This window comes from Mastigoproctus giganteus, chromosome 7 (genome assembly GCF_048544385.1).
Source record: "Mastigoproctus giganteus isolate SK-2022 chromosome 7, ASM4854438v1, whole genome shotgun sequence".
Classification (NCBI taxonomy): Eukaryota; Metazoa; Arthropoda; class Arachnida; order Uropygi; family Thelyphonidae; genus Mastigoproctus; species Mastigoproctus giganteus.
In genome coordinates this window covers 112,047,386-112,072,287 of record NC_143581.1, presented here as the reverse complement: position 1 = coordinate 112,072,287, position 24,902 = coordinate 112,047,386, and the positions used below count along the sequence as shown (strand labels likewise).

Here is a 24,902-nt window from a genome sequence, read left to right as displayed (position 1 = left end):
AAGAATAGTAAATGTATCTCAGGATACTGAACCAGTTGACAAATCCATTGGTAGTGTAGTAAAGAATCCAGTTATAAAAGAACAGGAAACAAGTTTATGGACATGAAATAGTTGAGTGGTGTATACCAGAGTCACTAAAATCAGAGGGTTGTTATATGATTTTAGTGGAAAATACTAGAAATGAAATGTTTTATCTGGTGGAATTACACTACTTGGTAAGTAATGGCTATACATGATTTGCGATGTAATTATTTTCTTCGGATTGATGACTTTGACTCTTTACTCACTAAGTTGCTTCTCTTATGTTTTCATTTTTTTCACATATTCAGTGGATTTGTTTTAATAATCATTCATGAAATTACTTATAATTAGCGTCCCTTCTTGAATCTTGGCTTACTTATATTTATTTGCCTATATTATGTCTTGGCTGACTTCTAATGATTTTTTTTAAGTTACAGTTGATATCATATGTAGAATTAACTTGGGGATCTTGGATTTTTCAAGCTTATATTAACGTTCTACACCTTTTGAATATCCATTTATAGTATTTTCCACTAATTTAAAAATTACATATACTCTTGCATCCTTTAATGCTGCTTTGCACTTTTAGGTGCATCTATCATACATAATTTATTAATCTTGCTTTCACCGAAACCATTTCATCTACAGTTTACCTCTTTTCTATGTGCCTCTTCAAACTTTTCTTTTAAAGAGTTACATTAAAAACCCATCTATATATACATACATATATATATATATATATAGACAAATGTTTATATTCAGTATATTGGGTATGGGTGATGACCTGTCAACTGTAATTACCATGGGAAAAATTTGAGAATGCCAGCAAGCTAAAAGCAGATAACCTGAAATTAAATTAGATTACCAGAAAAATAGTAATGATAATAATGATGGTACCTAAAGTAGTGGGTCCTAGGTCTTTAACTACTTCTTCAGAGGGTTGGCAGCCAAAACTATAGGAGCCACTGCAATAAGCAGGGTTTCTGTTATGATGTATACGTGCAAAACTTATACACATAGCCGGCCTGGTAGAGACTAAAAGGAAGGAAGGAAGGAATGAAATTCAAACATAAATAAAAATATAAGTATAAAATAGAGTTAAAATGCTAAAATAATGCCAATTAAATCTAGTTAAAGGAAAAAAGAAAAAGTTTGAATTCAAAAAGACAAAATACAGTATGAAATTTAAACTAAGTAACTTTAGATAATGGAATAAAGTCAGGTTAATGCCAACTTACTGTTTGCTTAGACTGGAATCAGTTAAGTTAGCTACGTATGGTGATTACAGAGCAACATCGGAGACCCGATGAAAGCCCGATAGTTCTCTGTACAGTATATTTGTATCAGTTGAAGTAACCCCCGAGTGAGGGGGGGAGCAGAAGGTGTGAAATCGTCAAAGTGAACCATGCCCGCGTGACGGGGACGTAAGAAATTAAACAAATGAGGCAAAATGCCTGCGAAAAAGAGAATCAGTGACTAACAAGGCAGTGTAGAAAGACACTAAACTTTGTTTAATAAGAAAAGGAGTGATAGCAGAGGAATAGCATCTCCATATTGCTTTCGGCCAGTGTAATCGCTGTAGTAATTGTGTAAATAAGTTGCAGTAATTAAGGACAGCAGAAAGGAATTGGAAGAAGGGGAATATAATTGTGCTCGAGTTGTCCGGTGTTGCTAAACCCATGCCATAGTCGGTCCCTGGACAGAAGACTGGACAAATGCCTCATGTTTAAGTCAGTATTGGTATTGTTATTGAGGAAATGTAAAAAGAAGAAAAAATTGAAATACAAATAAAGTTGACAAAACTCAACAAAACAGCAAGCAGGACATAACAAAACACTATATTCCCATGCATAGCCAATCTGTGGGCACAAGCTTTCTACACTGTGAGATACGAGAGAGGCTGGTGGGGGGGGATATAACTATACCAGGGGTTGCCAACAAGTCAATCACGGCTTTAATTTTCAGTCGATCACGTCACAATGAATTTTAAATTATATAAAAAATAGATTAGTCAAAATCTAAATGTTTTATGTGTCCCACTGCATACGCTTATTACAAATCTGTTGAACCGCATGACTGCTCTTTTCAGTGCGTAGCCATGAGGCTTTAGTGAAGATTCATGCTGTTACGTTGTGGAGAGTATAGTGTATGTGTCGAATTCTTATTTAGCTTACTTAATATTAATAAGTACAGTACATAAAAGTTAATATCCTTTGATTTAAAATGAATACAATGAAAAAGAGTAAAAGGTATAATTTTCATCAAGAGTGGGAACTAGAATACTTTTTTGTAATGGTAAAAGAAAAATGTTGTTTGATTTGCAATGCTTCCGTGACTATACCCAAAAAAGGAAATTTATAAAGGCACTTCAACTTCATGGTAAATACCAATTGGATTTTCCACCTAATAGTGACCTTAGATAAAATAAATTAAAAGAACTTAAATCCAGATTATTTGCACAACAAAATGACACCTAATTTACAATCTAAAGCAGTAACTGTAGATTTAAAGTGAGTCATCTCCTTGCAAGAAAATGCAGACCATTTCTGATGGTCAATTCCTCAAAGATGCATTTTTAGAAATAACAGATTCTCTTTTTGAAAATTTTAAGAACAAAAATGAAATTAAAATTGCTCTTCAAGATCTGCAATTATCTCGAAATACTGTGATCTGACACTTTGAAAAAATGAGTAAAAATGTGAGCGAACAGTTGTATGCTTACATTGCTAATTGTGTGCCGTTTTCTTTACAACTGGATGAATCTACTGACATTAGTGATACAGATCAATTGCTCGCTTTTATTCGTATGGTTTTCGATGATTCTGCCAGTAGAGAAGAACTTCTGGGTATGGTTTTGTTAAAAGAAAGAACTAGAGGTCGTGATATATTTAACGCATTTAAAAATTTTATTGAAAAAATTAAATTATCACTATTTACGCTCATATCAATAACAACAGATAACAGCTAAAGCAATGATGGAGCATCTTAATGGATTCATCACATTGTGCCAAAAGGATGATGAATTCCCAGATTCTTTGAGTTACTACTGTATCATCCGCCAACAAGTGTTTGCCAGCAAAAGATTAAATACTAAAAGTGTTAGGGACATAGCTTTGAAAATCGTGAATTCCATCAGAGGACAATCTCTTTAAAGGAGACTTTTCAAAGTGCAACTCAATGAAAATGAACCAAATCTGTTATTACACACAGATGTGAGGTGACTGAGTCAGAGTAAGTTTCTACAGAGATTTCAAAATTTACTAAATGAAATTAAAAAAAAAATTGTTGATCAAAGGGGAGATGATTATCAGAAGCTATAAGAAAGTAATATGTAATCAAACAGTGGTTGTGTGATCTGGCTTTTTTGGCAGATTTTACCAATAAATTAAGTGGTCTGAATTTGGAATTACAAGGAAAAAATAAAAATGTGGGTGACATCATTAGTAGTATTTCTGCATATAAATATCAATTTTTGGCAATGGCTAAGGATCTCAAAAAAAAAAAAAATCTATCATTTTGTAAATATGCAAGATCATTTGCAAAAATATCCTGTTTTTAAATTTAATAGTGAGAAATATGTTTCTGAAATTGAGAAAGTTGTGGATGATTTTGAAACCAGATTCGGTGATTTTAAAACAATTGAAGACATTGTTCAGTGTATTTCTTATCTATTTAATGTCGACTTAGATACGAAACAAATTGCAGAAAATATCGCTGAGATTTTTCACATGGAGAAAATATTATTTGAAAATGAAATTATTACGTTGCGAAACAATATCTTTCTAAAAGCCAGATTATCAAAAAAAGACTTTTGGAAATACGTTTGCCGAGAAAAGTACCCAAATGTAAAAAACTGAAGTGAACTTTTAAATTCCTGTTTTGATTCCATATATCTATGTAATTCGGACTTTTCCTATTTGAAACAAAGATGAAGAATTACTCTACTCTTATGGATTTGCATACAGAAGATTCTTTACTGTTGGCTTTATCACAGTATATCCCTGATTTTCAAAACTTGGCGGATGACATGAAGACACAAACTTCACATAAATTAAAAATTTAAATACGTATGAATTTAAGATAAGAATTCTAAATTGTATTTAATTTTAAAATTTATAAACAACATTTTTCAATTGTTTCAGTTGATTAACTTTTTTAACCCTATGCAATGAAATTCTTGAGATGGTAGATCGGTGCACATTTTGAAGAAAAAAAAGTCTATCGCATCATAAATTAATTTGACCACCCCAAGAAGAAGGTGTAAAATCGTCAAAGTAAACCATACCCGTGTGACAGAGAAGTAAACAATTAAACAAATGAGGCAAAATGCCAGCAAAGGGAGAATCAATGACTAACAAGGTAGTGTAGAAAAGACACTGAACTCTAAGAAGAAAAAAGGAACGATAGCAGAGGGATAGCATCTTGATATTGCTTTAGGCCAGCCTAATCGCACACGAGAAATAAGTTGTAATAATTAAGGACAACAGAAAGCAATTGGAAGAAGGGGAATATAGTTGTGCTCGGGTTGTCCGGGGTTGCTAAACCTGTACCATAGTCACTCCCTGGAGAAGACTGGACAAATGCCTCATAGTTTAAGTCAGTATTGGTATTGTTATTGAGGAAATGTAAAGAGAAGAAAAAAATTGAAATACAAATAATGTCAACAAAACTTAACAAACACAGCGAGCAGGACATAACAAAACACAATATTCCTGTGCATAGCCAATCTGTGGGACAAGCTTTCTACACCGTGAGACACAACAGAGGCTAGGGGTTATATAACTATACATTATGTACAGGCCTGAAAGTAATATGTAATCAAACAGCAAATATGTTTTTTATATCCAAGTTGTAGTTTATAAGTTTTTTTTTTGAATTTTATATTTATTGCTTTTTTGAAATGATGGTAGAGGAAAGCTGTAGGGAAATTATTGCATAGCAGTTTATTATGGAGTGGTTTGATATTGTCATAAAAGAGACTGTTGCTATTGCAATTCTGATGCATTGGGAGAGTATTATGTTAACATGTACCTTTTTAGAAATGTTAGAGTGCCAATGGGTAAAACTGACTACATTAAAGCTTTTAGCTTTAATCTCTTTTATTATACATCTCTTTTATTATATATGTTGATTGTCGTATGAGGGCTGTTGATATTGATATCCAGGTCTAAGTAATTGGCTGAAAAGTCATTATTATTTTTCTTCAGAGTAAGTTCTGAAGGAGAAATGTTAGCAAGGTCCTGTATAAACGTAGGGTAGTTGAATACTAACAAGTCATCAATATATCTGTAAAGTTTAATGTCTGAGGGTAGAGAGGTATCAGACCAGTATAGATATATGTTAGCTAAGACACAGCTAGCAGGACTACCCTTCGGGGTACCTTTGGTTTGCATTTTTGAGGGCAAGATTTGCCCTCAAAAATGTAGTTATTGGACACGCAGAGATTAATGAGCTTGTTCCAATAAACTGAATTACAACCAATGATATGTTTGTAGTTATTGTAGATTTAATTCAAGACCGATTTTAAGTTTGTTAGGTCTACGCTTGTGAATAGACTATTGAAGTCAAAAGCTTGCACATGAGAGATGTCAGTATTCAGATCATTAATAACTGGTATATTGTTATTAATTATTCTACTCTCAGGAAGGATGTCCATGATAGGTTTAAGTAACCTTTCCAAAGTTTTGCCAGGTTTATGGGTGTAGCTGTATTTGTAGGAAGTAATAAACCTAAAGCCTGTGGGGTTTTTGTGGAACTTTGGTATGAAATGAATATAAGGAAAATTGTAGTTATTAAAGCTGATTTTAAGTTTCTTGCTGAAAGCAGTTAACTTCTTTGTAATGATACTGCTGTTGTTAGTGATGGACTTGTAGGTGGCACTGGAATTTAGTTCGGCATTATTATATATAGGGTGTTTTAATTAAAACACACCAGAGTCTATCCTGCTTATTTTTAGGTTTAGGTTATTTGTTGTCTGGCCATTTTTTTTTTTTTTTTTTTGTCATATTTGGACTGAAATTTCTGAATTCGATGTTTAAATTGGACTAAGTATTACTGTTTAGATTTTGTGATTTCTAAATTTAAATTTTGTCTAATAGATAGTTTTTTCCCCAGTGGAAAAGTTCTTGGTTTACTTTGAAAACATCATTGGTGTGCTCCTAAAACAAATGAAAACAACCAAAGAAACAAACAAACAGTGGTTATGTGTGATGGTTGCTTTTTGATAAGCACATTTAGGTATACTAACCAGCTAGATGTACAATGGCAGTTATGTGTCATGTCTCCTATTTTAAATAATTACAAAAGAAATAACATTCAAAAGAATTATTTAGGTTTTTTTTTTATTTCCTGATAATGAAATAAAAAATTTGATAATAGAGAGCTATTAAGTGCTCGATAATTCCTATATTCTATTATATTATGTATCAACAGGGATTACCTTTATTTTAGATATAGGAATCTTCTTTTCCAACCAACTCTCCTAGTCCAACTCGCTAATAATTCTTGGGGAAGGCGATATCAATTTTGCAAAACATGTGGGACCTCTTCCCCACTGTCGGAACCGTAGTGTTCAGACCATACGGTCTCAACAATGAACGCTCAAGATTTCTGTCTTCAAACACCATACCTCTGGCAGCAAGGAAACCATTACGTGGATTGACATAAAATTAGATTTTTGAAGGTCTAAACTGCTTAATAAATCTCATTCTCATTCTCCTTATTCTCAACAAAGGAGACTATATAAATAAATTATACACCATCATTTCAGACACAACGACATACGAAGAGGCTGCACCATCACAGTTCAACAGCTTAGTTAACAAATATAACAAAATGCTCACCACCTATAGGAAAGATGACCACATCACCATGGCCCAACTTAAACAAATTACAGCCCGCACATACAATATCCCGACCTTATTCGGCCAAGTAAAATTACACAAAACAGGATACCCAATACGTCCAATCGTGTCATATAAGAATTTAGCTTTTGCTTCCTTAGAAATGTTCATCTATCCAATTCTAAAACAACTCCGAGAACTCCCAACATATAACCTAAAAAACTACGATGCTTTATTCATGAACCTCAAAGATCTCCATATCAAGGAGAATATGAAGTTATATTCACTGGATGTGACTTCATTATACACTAATGTAAATGTACCTTATGCCTTAGACATAATCTGGGCCTACTTAAACGATGATAACATAAAAATTAATAACACCAGACTCCCCAAAGACAGAATATTCGAACTAACAAAACTATTAGTAAATCCTAATTACATTCTCTTTCAAGAAAAAATATACAGACAGATTTTTGACGTCCCAGTGGGCCTAAACATCAGTGGACTCATTGCTGAACTATACTTAGACAAATTAGAAAAGATCCATCTTGATCCATTTATACCACAGATCACATATTACGGAAGATATCTGGATGACATCCTAATTATCACAGATAATTTGACCATAAACAATATTCTACAGGTTTTTAATAACATCCATCAGAGATTAAAATTTGAATTAGAAATTGAAGCAGAAACCCACTCCATAAATTTCCTTAATTTTACCATACACAGATTAGACCAAAAACTAAATTTCAGCCTATATAGAAAACCCACTAATAAGGGGATGCTTTTGCATTTCCACAGTTATCATCCCCAATCATACAAAAAAATCGGTCATGCTGAATCAATTTCTTAACGCCTTTAAATATTCTTCCACCCAGATTTCTCTAACCACTGAAATAAATGAATTAATTAGAAGATTTTCAAATAGGTGTTACCCGCTAACCTATATAAACAAAGTTAAAACAATAGCCTGTGAAAAAATAAATAACAACAACCTCGCAACAAACATTGCACAAAAATCCGACAAGACCAAAATACATTTCATCACCATTCCATATGTCGAGTACTGGTACAATAAACTTAACCAAATATGCAAGGGAACCGACATGAAAATCATAACAAAACCCATGAACAAATTATGCACATTCTTCCGAAATCGACCTTCAAACACCACATTCCAATCACAGCATAACCTAGTATACAGCATCCCATGCAAAAATTGCAACACTGTTTATGTAGTAGGATCTACCATGGGAGTGGCACAGCTTCTAGCAAAACAACACGAAGCTTCTGTGCGGGCGGGTCATTCAAATGCATCGGAACTTTCGTTCCACGCAATAAATAAATGAACGAACGACATTCATTCGACTTTAATGAAACAAAAATTATAAATATTCAACACAACAACCACAAACTACTTATTGCGGAAACCGTAGAGATGAAATTTCAATCAATATCCGTAGACCATTCCTATCGTCCGACGATTGGTCACTTATACGCATGCGTGAAGAACAAACACTACAACATAAGACAAAAGTTTCAGATAAATTGTGAGTTGCTCTATTCCTGTGAACATGACGCCCCAAAAAGTTCTAGTCCGACTTAAGGAATGTAGAGAATAATCCCCCCCCCCTCTCCCATATCCATTAAACTTTTTTAGACCGCTAAATTTAACTCTTGACTTAAGCTACAGGACCAAAAGAAATAATCGGTCCATATTTATTAAGCAGGTTAGACCTTCAAAAATCTAATTTTATGTCAATCCACGTAATGGTTTCCTTGCTGCCAGAGATATGGTGTTTGAAGACAGAAGTCTTGAGCGCTCATTGTTGAGACCATACAGTCTGAACACTACGGTTCTGACAGTGGGGAAGATGTCCCACATGTTTTGCAAAATTGATATCGCCTTCCCCAAGAATTATTAGCGAGTTGGACCAGGCAAGTTGGTTGGAAAAGAAGCTTCCTATATCTAAAATAAAGGTAATCCCTGTTGATTCCTGAAATAAAAAATGTAGTTAAATGAAACTGGAATGGATATTTTAATGCTTAACTTTTAGATTTTGGCTGTTTATTATTGAAGATCAGTTATCAGCAATGTTCAACAACATTGTATGGCTGCTGCTATTATTTCCAATTATTTTTATTATTAACAGTATGACTAACAGCAACATTGCCAAATAAAGTAATTTTAATCTTATAACAAAACAGCAGATACACACAACACAAATAATTTACAACATTTTACAACATTCTACATTTATAAGGCACTTGGCCAGCATGTGCTTTAAATGCTGTTCATAAATTATATGTGGCCTACTTCTGCCCCAGTACAAGTTTATATTGTGGCAGAGCTTGTAACAAGTTTTTTTTTTTTTTTATGAGAACCCCAAACACGAGAGGTATTAGAACCTATAGTACTTAGTACCGTGCTTGGGTTGGAGTTGAGAAGACGAAAGAAGATATTTGTTGATATTGGACTTGAACTTCTGTAGATTGTAATTTTCAGGAGATACGTATGAAGGAAGGTTGTTCCAGAAAACGGCAGTTGAATGAATAAATGAGGAAGATGAAAAGTTGGTTCTGTGGGTTTGAAGTTGGACAGTAAATGGATGTTGGCTGGTGGCAGCACGTGTTCGGACTGTTTTGAAAGAGAGAGCGGGAATTATAGAAGCCAATTCAGAAGAACAGTGCCCATGGAAGTATCTGTAGAAGAGGCATGCAGCAGAAACAGTGCGTCTATGAGAAAGCGAGTGGAGAGACTCTGTTAGAGATGAATCATTAATTAACCTAACTGCCCTCTTCTGAATGGAATCAAGAAGCCTGAGAGAGGTTTTGGGGGCACCACCCCAGATGTGGGAACAGTATTCCATGGCAGGGCGGATTTGCGATTTATACAGAGTGAGCAGCTGTTTGGAAGAAAAGTAACGGCGAGAGCGAAAGAGAAAACCAAGTTTTTTAGATGCAGAGGAAGCAATATTTGTAATGTGCTTGTGCCAAGAGAGATTAGAAGTCAGGGTAATCCCCAAAAGAGATATATCATTTTGCCTAGAAATCGGAGTGTCACTAAAGATAAGCATAGGAGCAGAAGAATCCTTTTTGCGAGATATAAGACAAGATTGAGTTTTAGAAGGGTTGAAATCAACTAAGTTGTATTTGCTCCACTGGAGAATTAGTCTGCTGCCAATTCCTTAAATGCTGAAGATCGGCATTTAAGGAATTGGCAGCAGATTTTCGAGAACTTGAAGCTGATTGAGCTGGACAAGGTTTCTCAAAATGGAAAGTTGAATGCAATGTGCTATCATCGGCAAAACTATGGATAGGATTTCCAGTCAATGGAAGAAGGTCATTGATATACAAGAGGAAAAGAGTGGGGGAAAGAACTGAACCTTGGGGGACACCGGCATTAGTGGAGAAGTTAGAAGACAGAGAGCCATCTACCATCACCCTCAGTGAGCGATCAGAGAGAAAACTGAATAACCAATTACTAAAAACAGTTGGCAAACCATAAGATGGAAGCTTGTTTAGAAGACCTTTATGCCAAACACGATCAAAAGCCTTTGAGATGTCAAGAGCAACTACTTGTGTTTCACCGAACCTTTCCATTGAATTAGTTCATAAATGGGTAACATAAGCAAGAATATCACTAGTGGATCGACACTGACAGAATCCATACTGGCGATCGTTGATCAGACGGAAGGTTTCTAGGTAGTTTAAGAGCTGGTGGTTAATTGATTTCTCCATTACTTTAGAAAGAGTGGAAGTAATTGCAATGGGATGATAATTGGATGGGAGGGATTTGTCACCCTTTTTAGGAACTGGCTGGATATGAGCAAATTTCCAAGCAGAAGGAAAAACACCTTTGGAATAAGAAAGTGAAAAAAGGCGGCAAAGAATAGGAGTAAGTTCAGGAGCACAGGTTTTGAGAACAAGTGGAGAAATACCATCAGGACCTGGAGCTTTCTTAGCATCAAGATTCATCAAAATCCTTCTGATATCCTTTTGACGGAAGACCACAGGAGGCATTGAATGGAGCGTGTTAGGAATGGTGGGAGGTGTTTTACCAAGATCATTAATACATGAGCTCAAAGAAAAATGGGATGCTAGCAGGTCAGCTTTATCCTTGGCTGAAGTGACAACAGAACCATCTGGTTTGGACAGAGGTGGGAGCAGAGATGGGCAAAAGTTGCGGCCAATAGCTTTGGCAAGAGACCAGAATGCTCGGCTACCATTAGGGCAAGAAGCAAGTTTTCTACTCTTAGCCTGTTCAAACTCTAGTTTGGACTGATTAATAACTGCTTTACAATTGTTGCGAGCTTTGGTGTAAGCAGAAAATGAAACTGAAGAATTAGAAACAAGCCAATTACGATATGCAATGTTCTTCTCGTGGACAGCCTTAGCACATTTATTGGAAAACCAAGGTTTAGATAAAGGACGAGATTTTAAAGTGGAGTATGGGATAAAGGATTCCATTCCTGCAAGAATAATTTCACTGACACGATCTGAGCAAATGTTGACATCAGAAGTTTTGAAACAGTAATCAGACCAAGGAAAAGAAGAAAAGAAGTCTCGCAGGTCATCCCATTTTGCATTCTTGTAATGCCAAACAATACGAGGTTGGGAATAGCCATGAGATAAAGGTTCCATTGGAGAAGAGGCAATCATAAAGTTGTGATCTGAAGTGCCTAAAGGACCTCTCACTTCAACCTTGTACTTAGAAGGGTTGTTTGTGAGAAAAAGATCAAGCGTATTGGCTGTATGATTAGGATTGTCCGGTATTCTTGTAGGTAAATGAACAATCTGTGCTAGGTCATTAGTAATTGCAAAAGCCTCAGCATCTCGACCTGCTGGGTCGGTGTGACTAGAAAACGGAAGCCAGCTGGAGTTGTGAACGTTAAAATCACCAAGGAAAATTACCTCACTGTTAGGAAAGTTGGACTGGAGAAAGTCAAGTTGCAAAGAGAGGAAGTCAAAGAGCTCCAAGTGATTAGTGGAGTTGGGAGAACGGTAGAGACAACAGATGAATTTTACACAATGTGGTAGAGAGATTTTAAGCCAGAGAACATCAAAGAGAGGAGATTCCAAATTGCCAAGTCTTTGACAGGGAATATCAGAACGGACATATGCACAAGTACCACCTTTGAGGCGAAAGGAATCATACAGCAAATAATTTGGACATCTGAGATGAGCAGTAGTTGGATCAACTGATAACTGAGATTCAGTCAGAAAAAGTACATGGGGTTTGGAAGACTGCAAGTGGAAATGGACATCGTTGAGATTAGAATTGAGACCACGTATATTTGTGAAATGAATTAGGAAGTCCTTGGGAGGTTTAGATCTTTTCGCAGATAAGCTTGCTCTATTATTTTGACAATTCATGGTGTATTCAATAGTAAGAAAAAGTGGGTGGGACGTGCTGTATGAAGTAATGAAATTTTTGCATATGGCGTACATGTGGTAAGAATATACCCAGATCCTTGACATAACGTGGCCTCGACAATGCTCCCCGCATACACACTACTCGGACTCCCTCCAGTCACTATCTGGCAGAGTAGAGGTAGCAAGATTATACACTAGCTGATCCGGAAGCTTCCTAGAGAGTTACCAATAGGTTCAGTCCGGTGTACTAACTAGCGGCCGGCCTGCGAACACCATTTTAGAGCTGTCCCCTCGAAATGTAAGGAATATTGGATCTCGCCACGACATTCATCATAACCTCAAAAATCATCAATCATACTGCATGATGGAAGAGATAGGGAAGGGTTGGCCGGAACTTAGCTCTAGAGACTAAACATGGGTTCCACCACTTCAAGCCTCCAATAAGCAAAGTGGTGGTATTTCACCGGTTGATGAGAGTCATCTACCACCTAGTACTGCCTGGTAACATAGAGGGGCGGCGTTCCTCCATGTGGTGTGGGCGCCACACCTCGACCCCTGCTTACGTTGGTTCACACCTGGGTGGTCACCCACCATGTACTTATGCATGAAGGTTATACCCAGGATTACTAACAGTCCCACCATCGTGAAGGTGCAAGCAGAGGATTTGGCTGTCATAGACCGTCCGGACTTCGCCGAAATTGGGTCCACTTTGACTTGAGTGTCACCCGAATATCAGTTCCATCAGCGTTTTAGACTCCCAGGTAGCAAGAACAGCTTGTCTGGCATATCTGAGAGAATGTCTGTGACAACCTCAAGGACCATCTTCTTCTCTTCATCTCCATTTTTAAGCTTCATAAACTTTTTACTCTGTATCTCACTTGTGCATGCCATGTTTGTCATTCTGGATTGCTTATTTTTTTTGTACTGTTTTAAATTTTACAATCCCCAAAAAAAAAAAAAAATATTGAATAAAAAAAAATTTATGTTAAGTCTGAATTTACGTAACTCTGGCTTACGTAAGTTGGGGACTTACTGTATTGCAAACCACTCTAGAATCATTTGCAATCTTCTATAATATTGAAACAATACTCCTACTTTCTAGAATATTCTGGTTTGAAATCAGAATAATTTGCTAATAAGAAATTATTAATGTAATTTATTTGTGATGCAGCAATACTATATAGTTTCTAAACAAAAATAGATATATATTTAATTTTTTCTGAATATTTACATACAGTGAATACAAAATGGAGTGTATCAAGAAGAAACATGAGAAGATATTAGAAAGTGAAGATGGAATAGTAGAGTCTAGTGATGAAATGTGTGAGGAATTTGATGGCTATTCTATTCCTAAGAAAATTTGGAATAGATTGTATAGGTAAATACATTAAAATGATTGTAAATATTTAAAAATGAAAAATTACATTTGCTCTATAATACTTTCACTATAAATTGTTTTATTAATGTATTCAGCCGTTTTTTTTTTTTTTTTTTTCAGTTGTGGACAAGTCACTCATTCCCAAATTTATTTCTCTGTTATTCTCAGATAGATGAATGGAGGATGCAGTGATTGTTGAGGTTCTTTTCGTTTAAATGGCAGGTCCCATTGGTTAGCATATATAGCCAAAAACAGGAGGTTGTGACTTTAAACTTGAATACTGCCAAGAAAAGTGCACTGCCTCATTATGAACTAACTATAGTGCTAAATATTTGGTTGCTTGACTTTATAATTAATTCAATAGTGTGCAGTCATAATGAATTTGTAAACTGTTCTGTGCTTGGCCATCTTCAGAGTAAATAGAAATTTACATTTATGTTAATATGTATGAGTGAGTATCAAAGAGTTTGTACCCTGACCTAGATAAAATACCAGTAGGAAGATGCTGTTTTCAATATAAGTTGTCTACATATTCAATAACTAACATGTGAAATTTCATTCCCGTAAGTTGTACTCCAGAGGTGGAGTCCAGAATCTGAGGAAGGAGGCTATGGTTGAAAAAGTGGAGTATCGAGCACTGATTAAGTTGCTACATTTGCAGGGCAAGAAAGTTCGGGAAATTGATGAAGAAATGAAAGCTGTGTATGGGCAGAATTGTCCATCCTATGACTGTAAAAAAAAGTGAAAATGGGAGTTCCAGTGCTAACAAGTGTCTTTGACAAGCCAAGAGAAGGAAGGCCATTAACATCCACAGACAATGAGATGGTTGCAAAGGTTGAGCAGCTGGTGCTGAGTGACAGACATGTGACTATTCATTTCATCGCAAATGCAGTGGGAATTAGTTATGGGTCTGCCCACAGTATTTTCCATGACCATCTGCACACGTCTAAGGTCTCCGCATGATGGGTTCTAAGATTGCTGATGCCTTTGCAGAAGCAATGTCAAATGCAATGTTCTTGCCAACTGTTGGATTTGTGTAATGCAGATGTTGAGAACTTTTTAGGATTAGCATTAGTAGAGGCATACGATGCAAGAAAGAAAGCTTATGCAGCATCAGCCAAAAAAAAAAAAAAAATCCCATTTCATCCCTCCATTCTTTCCAAATGCCTGTCCAGCTCAGCCTTAAATTTATTTAGGCAATTAGCTTCCACAACAAAAGATGGAAGCCTGTTCCACCAATCAACTACCCTCTGGCTAAAGGCAAATTTCCACACATCTATTCTACAACTATCTTTCCTTAATTTGAAACTGTGCCCCCTCAGGTTCTTAGTCTGAGCAAGACGAAGAATCCCATCAGCATTTAGCTTGCTCAGCCCATTCAAGGCCTTATACACCTCAGTCAGAGGTGTATAAGCCTGGAGAGTTATACACCAGGTGCTGCAGTTTGCGGAACTTAAGCCTTTTTTTGGTAAGAGCATCCCTTTGTTCCCCTCACCAATCTTTTTGCCCTTCGTTGTACTTGTTCTAGAAACTCTACCATCCTTCCTAAAATGAGGCCTCCAGACCTGTACACTGTGCTCTAGGTGTGGCCTGACCATTGCCTTGTATAACGGCATTATCACCTCCCTATCCCTGCTAGCAAAATCCCTGTATATCATTGACAAGACTCCATGACCTGCCCTGCCAACCCGTCTTTACTGCTCAGAGAACTTCATATTTGGCTGCACAAATACCCCCAAGGTCTTTTTCACATTCCACTTCCCTGAGTGTAGTACCACCCAGTTGGTACGTTTCTCTTCGGTTATTGTTACCCATATGCGGTACTTTGCATTAGTCTATGTTAAACTCCAGTTGCCACTTCTCAGCCCATTTTCCCAACTTAACTTAGTTGGAGTAGCATACTGTCGTTAACAATCCTGCCAACCTTTGTATCATGTGAAAACTTGGATATTTGTATCATCTGCAAACTTGGATATTTGTATCATCTGCAAACTTGGATATTTGTATCATCTGCAAACTTGGATATCTAGTGGAAACTGCAAACTTGGAAACTCTCAGATTTGCCAGACAAGCAGCACTTGCTACCTGGGAGTCTAAAACACTGATGGAACTGATGTTCCGGTGACACTCAAGTCAAATGGACCCAATTTCGGCGAAGTCTGGATGGTCTATGACAGCCAAATCCTCTGCTTGCACCTTCATGATGGTGGGACTGTTAGTAATCCTGGGTATAACCTCCATGCACAAGTACATGGTGAGTCACCACCCAGGTGTGAACAAACGTAAGCAGGGGTCGAGGTGTGGCGCCCACACCACATGGAGTAACGCCGCCCCTCTATGTTACCAGGCAGTACTAGGTGGTAGATAACTCTCATCAACCGGTGCAATACCACCTCTTTGCTTATTGGAGGCTTGAAGTGGTGGAACCCATGTTTAGTCTCTAGAGCTAAGTTCCGGTCAACCATTCCCTATCTCTTCCATCATGCAGTATGATTGACTTTTGAGGTTATGATGAACATCGTGGCGAGATCCAGTATTTCTTACATTTCGAGGGTACAGCTCTAAAACGGTGTTCACAGGCCGGGCGCTAGTTAGTACACCGGACCGAACCTATTGGTAACTCTCTAGGAGGCTTATGGATCAGATAGTGTATAATCTTACCTCTACTCTGCCAGATAGTGACTGGAGGGAGTCCGAGTAGTGTGTATGCGGGGAGCATTGTCGAGGCCACGTTATGTCAAGGATCTGGGTTTATTCTTACTCTATGTATGCCATATCCAAAAATTTCATTACTTCATACAGCATGTCACACCCACTTTTTCTTACTATTGAATACACCATGAATTGTCAAACTAATAGAGCAAGCTTATCTGCGAAAAGATCTAAACCTCCCAAGCACTTCCTAATTCATTTCACAAATATACGTGGTCTCAATTTTAATCTCAACGATGTCCATTTCCACTTGCAGTCTGCCAAACCCAATGTACTTTTTCTGACAGAATCTCAGTTATCGGTTGATTCAACTACTGCTCATCTCAGATTCCCAAATTATTCGCTGTATGATTCCTTTCGCCTCAAAGGTGGTACTTGTGCATATATCAATTCTGATATTCCCTGTCAGAGACTTGGCAATTTGGAATCTCCTCTCTTTGATCTTTTCTGGCTTAAAATCTCTCTACCTCATTGCGTCAAATTTATCTGTTGTCTCTACCGTTTTCCCAGTTCCACTAATCACTTGGAGCTCTTTGACTTGCTCTCTTTGCAACTTGACTTTCTCCAATCCAACTTTCCTAACAGTGAGGTAATTTTCCTTGGTGATTTTAATGTTCACAACTCGAGCTGGCTTCTGTTTTCTAGTCACACCGACACAGCAGGTCGAGATGCTGAGGCTTTTGCAATTATTAATGACCTAGCACAGATTGTTCATTTACCTACAAGAATACCGGCCAATCCTAATCATACAGCCAATAAACTTCATCTTTTTCTCACAAACAACCCGTATAAGTACACAGTCGAAGTGAGAGGTCCTTTAGGCACTTCACATCACAATTTGGTGATTGTCTCTTCTCCAATGGAACCTTTTATCTCATGGCTATTCCCAACCTCGCGTGGTTTGGCATTACAAGAATGCAAAATGGAATGACCTGCAAACTTCTTTTCTTCTTTTCCTTGGTCAGATTACTGTTTCAAAACTTCTGATGTCAACGTTTGCTCGATCGTGTCAGTGAAATTATTCTTGCAGGAATGGAATCCTTTATACCACACTCCACTTTAAAATCTCGTCCTTTAACTAAACCTTGGTTTTCCAATAAATGTGCTAAGGCTGTTCAAGAGAAGAATATTGCATATTGTAATTGGCTTGTTTCTAATTCTCCAGTTTCTTTTTCTGCCTGCACCAAAGCTCGCAACAATTGTCAAGCAGCTATTAATCAGTCCAAACTAGAGTTTGAACCGGCTAAGAGTAGAAAACTTGCTTCTTGCCCTAATGGTAGCCGAGCATTCTGGTCTCTTGCAAAAGCTATTGGCCACAACTTTTGCCCATTTCTGCTCCCACCTCTGTCCAAACCCGATGGTTCTGTTGCCACTTCAACCAAGGATAAAGCTAACCTGCTAGTATCCCATTTTTCTTCTAACTCATGTATTAATGATCTTGGTAAAACACCTCCCACCATTCCCAACATGCTCCATTCAATGCCTCCTGTGGGCTTCTGTCAAAAGGATGTCAGAAGGATTTTGACGAATCTTGATTCTAAGAAAGCTCCAGGTCCCGATGGTATTTCTCAACTTGTTCTCAAAACCTGTGCTCCTGAACTTACTCCTATTCTTTGCCACCTTTTTTCACTTTCTTATTCCAAAGGTGTTTTTCCTTCTGCTTGGAAATTTGCTCATATTCAGCCAGTTCTTAAAAAGGGTGACAAATCCCTCCCATCCAATTATCATCCCATTGCCATTACTTCTACTCTTTCTAAAGTAATGGAGAAATCAATTAACCACCAGCTCTTAAACTACCTAGAAACCTTCCATCTGATCAACGATCACCAGTATGGATTCTGTCAGTGTCGATCCACTAGTGATATTCTTGCTTATGTTACCCATTTATGGACTAATTCAATGGAAAGGTCCGGTGAAACACAAGTAGTTGCTCTTGACATCTCAAAGGCTTTTGATCTGTTTGGCATAAAGGTCTTCTAAACAAGCTTCCATCTTATGGTTTGCCAACTGTTTTTAGTAATTGGTTATCCAGTTTTCTCTGTGATTGCTCACTGACGGTGATGGTAGATGGCTCTCTGTCTTCTAACTTCTCCACTAATGCCAGTGTCCCTCAAGGTTCAGTTCTTTCCCCCACACTTTTCCTCTTGTATATTAATGACCTTCTTCCATTGACTGGAAATCTTATCCATAGTTTTGCTGATGATAGCACATTGCATTCCACTTTCCATTTTGAGAAACCTTGTCGTGCTCAGTCAGCTTCAATATCTGGAAAATCTGCTACCAATTCCTTAAATGCCGATCTTCAGGTAAATCTCCAGTGGGGCAAAGACAACTTAGTTGATTTCAACCCTTCAAAAACTCAGTCTTGTCTCGCAAGCTTATCTCGCTTATCAGCTTATCTCGCAAAAAGGATTCTTCTGCTCCTATGCTTATCTTTAGTGACATTCTGATTTCTAGGAAAAACGATATATCTCTTTTGGTGATTACCCTGACTTCTAATCTCTCTTGGCACAAGCACATTACAAATATTGCTTCCTCTGTATCTGAAAAACTTGGTTTTCTCTTTCGCTCTCGGCGGTTCTTTTCTTCCAAACAGCTGCTCACTCTGTATAAATCGCAAATCCTCCCTGCCATGGAATATTGTTTCCACGTCTGGGGTGGTGCCCCCAAAACCTCTCTCAGGCTTCTTGATTCCATTCAAAAGAGTGCAGTTAGGTTAATTAATAATTCATCTCTAACAGAATGTCTCCACTTGCTCTCTCATAGACATACTGTTTCTGCTGCATGCCTCTTCTACAGATACTTCCATGGGAATAGAAGTTAATTCTTCTGAATTAGCTTCTATAATTCCCGATCGCTCTTTCAAAACGGTCCAAGCATGTGCTGCTACCAGCTAACATCCATTTACTGTCCAACTTCAAACTCACAGAACCAACTTTTAATCTTCCTCGTTTATTCATTCAAGTGCCGTTTTCTGGAACAACCTTCCTTCATACGTATCTCCTGAAAATTACAATCTACAGAAGTTCAAGTCCAGTGTCAACAAATATCTTCTTTCGTCTTCTCAACCTACAACCCAAGCGCAGTACTAAGTACTATAGGTTCTAATACCTCTTGTGTTTGGGGTTTACCTAAAAAAAAAATATTAAACCTGGTATTTCTTCGTCAATATGCAAAACAACAATGGGCCCAACACCGAACCCTGAGGATCCCCACTAATAACATTTGTACATGAAGAGCAGTGTCCACTGATTACCACTCTCTGTTGTCTCCCACTCAACCATCCCTTTATCCATTGTAACAGTCTTCCCTGTGCAACAGTATCCAAAGCTTTCCTGAAATCCAAGTATATGATATCAAAATTATTTTTGGCATTCAGTTCCTGTGACCACATCATGCATCTCTCTCTCTCTCTCTCCCTCTCTCTCTCCCTCCCTCTCTCTCTCTCTCTCTCTCTCTCTCTCTCTCTCTCTCTCTCTCTCTCGAAGTTGGCACTTACATATACAAATAACTGATTGTATAAGACTCTGTATTTGCACATTACTTGATTTTTTTTTTTTTTTTTTTAATTGAAATATAAATAAATATAATTACCATACACACATGATAACTTATTCTGTTTGAAAAATTCTTTTTTAAAACAGGACTTTGCCTTATTTTCATCAAAGAATCTAGTAGCAAGTGATTATATTACAAAAGCCTGTGACAACCTCAATGTTTCTTTGGAATCAGAATCCTCTGACTCCTATTGTTTCCTTCGACTCCATCCATTTTTCTTAAATATTTGAGGTTCAGGCTGCTTGAAGTGGGCCTGGAGATATCACCACCACCACCAATATTTATTTTCTGAAATTTGCATTTGTGCCTGTTATGCTATCAAATTGTTGGTTGTGAGGCCCTTTTCTGTGAGATACCAGCAACTCATACACACATTTGTTATCCACTTCTAGATTAAGGTGTTTTGCCATGTCTAAAATTTCCCTTTGTGAGATTTTCTTGCATTTCTTGGAAATCTTTATAGTCACCAACAAATTGCAGGCAAAGCTTTCTACAACAGTATGTTATGGTGGATTACTTAACATCTCTCCAGCTTGTTTTTTACTGCCATAAGGATGTTTCCCCCTTTCAAAAACTGCTTTAGGGTTATTGCTTCCTTCAAGTGGAAAGAACAGCAATAGCCCAAGTCATGGTTCTTCTCAAATACTGTTTAAAGGTGAAATGACCCCTTGATTCTAAGCTGGTGTTTTTGACATTTTTTTTAATCCAGTTTGCGACTACCTGGCAGTTAATAATTGATTGGTCTGACAGGAAACCCCCCTCTCATAAAAATCCATGCTGTTTGCTGCCTGATTGCCTTTCCCAAAGTGACCCTGCATTACCTCCTTAACTACTTATCCCATCATTTTCCCTGGAATGGAATCAGGCGTTTTAGTTCGGTAATTATTCACTTCACCTTCTAAACCCAATTTGTGAGCAGGAAAGATATTTGTGCACCCCAGTCTGTAGGATTGTCACCTGAATCTAAGTATGGTTTCATAATTATGCTAAAGATTTTCCAACCTCTTTTCTGCTTCCTTTAATATAATTAGATCAGCCCCAGATACTTTTAGTTTCCTTTTAACTCACTTTTAGGTTCCTCTTTCTAAGTAGTCATCCTGGATACTCCATATAGCATTAGTAGAGGCATATGACGCAAGAAAGCAAGCTTATACAGCATCAGCCAAAAAAATAATAAATAAATAAAACCACTTCCCATTTCACCCATCCATTCACTCCAAAAGTTTGTCCAGTTCTTCCTTGAATTTATTTAAGTTATCAACTTCCACGACAGATGGTAGCTTGTTCCAGCAATCAACCACCCACTGGCTAAAGGCAAATTTGCACACATCTATTCTACAACTATCTTTCCTCAGTTTGAATCTATGGCCCCTCTGGTTTGTAATTTGAGCAAGAGGAAGAATCCCATCAACACTGAGCCTGCTCAATCCATTCAAGGCCTTATACACCTCAATCAAATCACCTCACAGGTGCCTAGTCTCCAGATGCTGCAGTTTGCAGAACTTAAGTCTTTCTTCATATGAGCATTCCTTTGTTATCCTCACCAGTCTTATTGCCCTACTCTGTGCCGACCGGGCTAGCCGAGTGGGTAAAGTACCTGCCCGGCAACCCAAAGGTCGCGGGTTCGATTCCCGCCTCGGGCTTGGATCAAAGTACTGCAAAAACCTTGGGAGGTGCAATATGGCCACAGAAGCCGATGCGCCAACAACTACCAAATCAAATCAAATCAGCCCTACTCTGTACTCATTTAAGCAACTCTACATCCTTCTTAAAATTAGGCCTCCAGACCTGTATGCAGTACTCAAAGTGTGGCCTGACCATTGCCTTATTTCCAGATCTTGTTGGCAGCAGCATACAGTCATTACTGTTATTAACAACCCTGCCAACCTTTATCATCTGCGAACTTTGACATTAAGCTTGATATATCTTCTTCAATATCATCGATAAATATATAAAACAAAAATGGGTCCAACACCGAACCCTGGGGGACACCACTAATAACATTACTCCACGAAGAGCTGTGTCCATTTCTTACCACTCTATCTTCTCCCACTCAGCCATCCTTTTATCCGTTTTAGCAACTTGCCCTTAATACCATACTGCTGAAATTTGTACAGTAGTATTTCTATGTGCGTATTGAAAGCTTTCCTGAAATCTGAGTATATGAATTATTTTTTGCATTAAATTGCTTTGTGACCACATCATAGTATCATCATAGTATCCAATCAAATTGGTCATACAAGTCCATGAACAAACCTGTGCTGTGTGAATTATTACTGCAGTCTTGTCTAGATGATTCTGCAATGCTTCTTTTACCAAAGCCTCCATTATTTTTCTTGGAACAGAAGTCAAACTAGAAGGTCTGTAATTACTTGTGTTGCACTTTGTAAATTGGAGATACATTTGCACATCTGCAGTCCGAGGGACCTTCCCCTGAGTCCAAGGATGTTCTCATAATTATGGCTAAGGGCTTTGCTTATTTCCTTTGCTGCCTCCTTTAATATAACTGGATAGATCCCATCTGCCTCAGGTTCCTTTCTTATGTTTAACTTCAACAATTTCTTCTCCACATGGCTCTCAGTTATTACAGAATCATTTAACTCCCTGTTAGAGTTTGATAAACATCTGGCCTTCTCCTCCTTGAATAACTCCTCATGTGTGAATGTAGATGCAAAATACTCATTTATTTAGCAGCAATCTGAGAATGATCATCTACAGTCAACCATTGATATCAAGGGGACCAATCCGATTAATCCCCTTCCTTTTAGAGTTTATATAAGTAAAGAAGTCTTTGCTGTTTTTCCATGCCAAAGATTTCTCATAATCTGCCTTCGCCTGCCTAATCTCCTTTGTGATTTGATTACAGACTATCTTATATATACCATAGGCTTGTGTGTCTCCTGATAATATATATGCATCCCATGCACTTTTCTTCTCTGCCACAAGTCTCATTAGTTCACCTGACATCCATTTGGGCCTAAACTTAGAACAGTATTTCTTAGTTGGAACAAAAAAGTCTAGTAGCTTCCCAGATTACTTCCTTGAATGCTTCCCATTTAGAATTTGCTGTTGGTAACATCATCAGTTGGTCGCACTGTACAGTTTTAAAAAATCTCTGAGACCACTGTAGTCACATTTACAAAAGCAAAAATCCTTCCCTTTACCCCCGATCGTAGTTACATCTTTAAGAAATTCCACATCAGTACACCGGGATGACTGCCACCTAGTGGCTCCTTTATCTGTAAATTCCTAATGCCTGAATTATCACTGCTGATAATCAGATCAAGACTCTTACTCCCTCTGGTGCCTGTCTAACATGCTACTTGTAGAAAACAGTCATCCAATAAATCCACAAAAGCCTTGCTAATGTGCGAGTGACCAACTCACAAGTTTCAGTCAATATCTGGGAAGTTAAAATCTTTCATTCATTGTCATCATGTTCATTATCATCATCAGAGTCATTAGGCCTATAACAAACTCCTATCATCCTTTTTGCTTTCCCATTGCTGTCATATCAAACTGGCTCAACATTGCTCTGTCCATCTATGTCAACTGGATGCACTGATCTCATCGAGGCCTTTAAGGCTTTAAATGGGTTGAGCAAGCTCAGTGCTGATGGGATTCTTCCTCTTGCTCAGATTACACACTTGAGGGGACATAGATTCAAATTGAGGAAAGACAATTGCAGAACAGATGTGCTAAAATTTGCCTTTAGCCAGCAAGTGGTTGATTGCTGGAATAAGCTTCCATCTGCTGTTGTGAAAGTTAATAGCTTAAATAAATTCAAAGAAGAAAACTGGACAAACTTATGGAGAGGTGAATGGGAAGTGGTTTTTTTTTATTTTTTTTGACTTATGGTGTATAAGCTTGCTTTATTGCATCATATGCCACTGCTAATGCTAATGTTCTGAGGGTAGCAATGTTTCAAATGAGGGGGAAGATAAAGTTTGGGATACAAACCAAAATAGCATCAAGGGTTGTGTCAGGGTAGTAAACTATAGAAAATTGCTTATTCTCAACTGTGTCTACAGTTAGACCAAGGTGGCCAGAGTGATTAGTGTCAAACAGCACTAAACACTCACAGGAGTTCCCCCATCCCCAGATGGGGTGTGTGTGTGTGTGTGTGTGTGTGTGTGTGTGTGTGTGTGTGTGTGTGTGTGTGTGTGTGTGTGTGTGTGTGTGTGTGTGAGTGAGTGAGTGAGAGACGGCGCCAGGGGTCCTCCGCATAATATACATTGTAAGTGTGAAACAGAAAAATGTCAATGCCAGAGGTTTAAAGGTGTGTGGATCTTGTATATGTGTAGTGTCATGTACCATTGTTCCTCTGGTCATTTGGCTGCTGGGATCCAATGGCAGGCTAGGTACACCACTATTATAGTTATTTACTCTGGCAGGTCCTGCTACCTAATATCCTGATATTTCAGTGCCTAGAACCTAAAAGAAAAAAAAAAAAACCCGTTATAGATAGGGGTCAGCCAAAAGGAGTGCTAATTATGCGATTTGATGTCATTAAGTTTTTGGGTGTAGGGCTCAAGCAATTTAACAATGATTCACATGCTAGTAGTTGTAACTTAGAGGGGGAGGGGAGACTGAAGGTTGGGGGAAAAGACAGAGATATGGAGTCCATAGAGAAGTTTATCCCCAAATCAGTAGAGCAGGCCCATGCCCCACCAGAGCAGAAAGAGGGATGGCAAGGGGGTAGAAGATCAGGGGTAAACTCTTTCCCTGGGGAGTGTGGCTAGGAAGGCTTAATGGTAGCAGCTGAGTTGTGCTGGTGGTTGTGTCTCACCTGGGACAGCATTCTACAGCATGCTTGCTAGGAATAGCCAACAGCATGGATGACCTTGCTGGAATAGAATATGCAATTTATATCATTCGCTCGCACACCATTTTTGTTTAGTTTTGTTTTGTTTTGTTTTTTTTTTTATATTTTATAGTCCACCCCCACACACAAATTGACACCAAGCTGTCAATCCTCTCCAATTATTGCTTTTAAAATAATTTAA

General features: G+C 37.8%; 1 protein-coding gene across 1 annotated transcript in view; it reads left to right on the top strand.

Annotated features, from left to right (window-relative positions):
* LOC150083150 (DNA excision repair protein ERCC-6-like) overlaps positions 1 to 24,902 on the top strand; it is a 382,705-nt gene that overhangs the window by 60,734 nt on the left and 297,069 nt on the right. Inside the window, exon 3 of the mRNA XM_090377075.1 lies at positions 13,486 to 13,626. Coding sequence (XP_090233201.1) covers positions 13,486 to 13,626 — 141 coding nt within the window. The remainder of the gene's footprint in view (positions 1 to 13,485; positions 13,627 to 24,902) is intronic.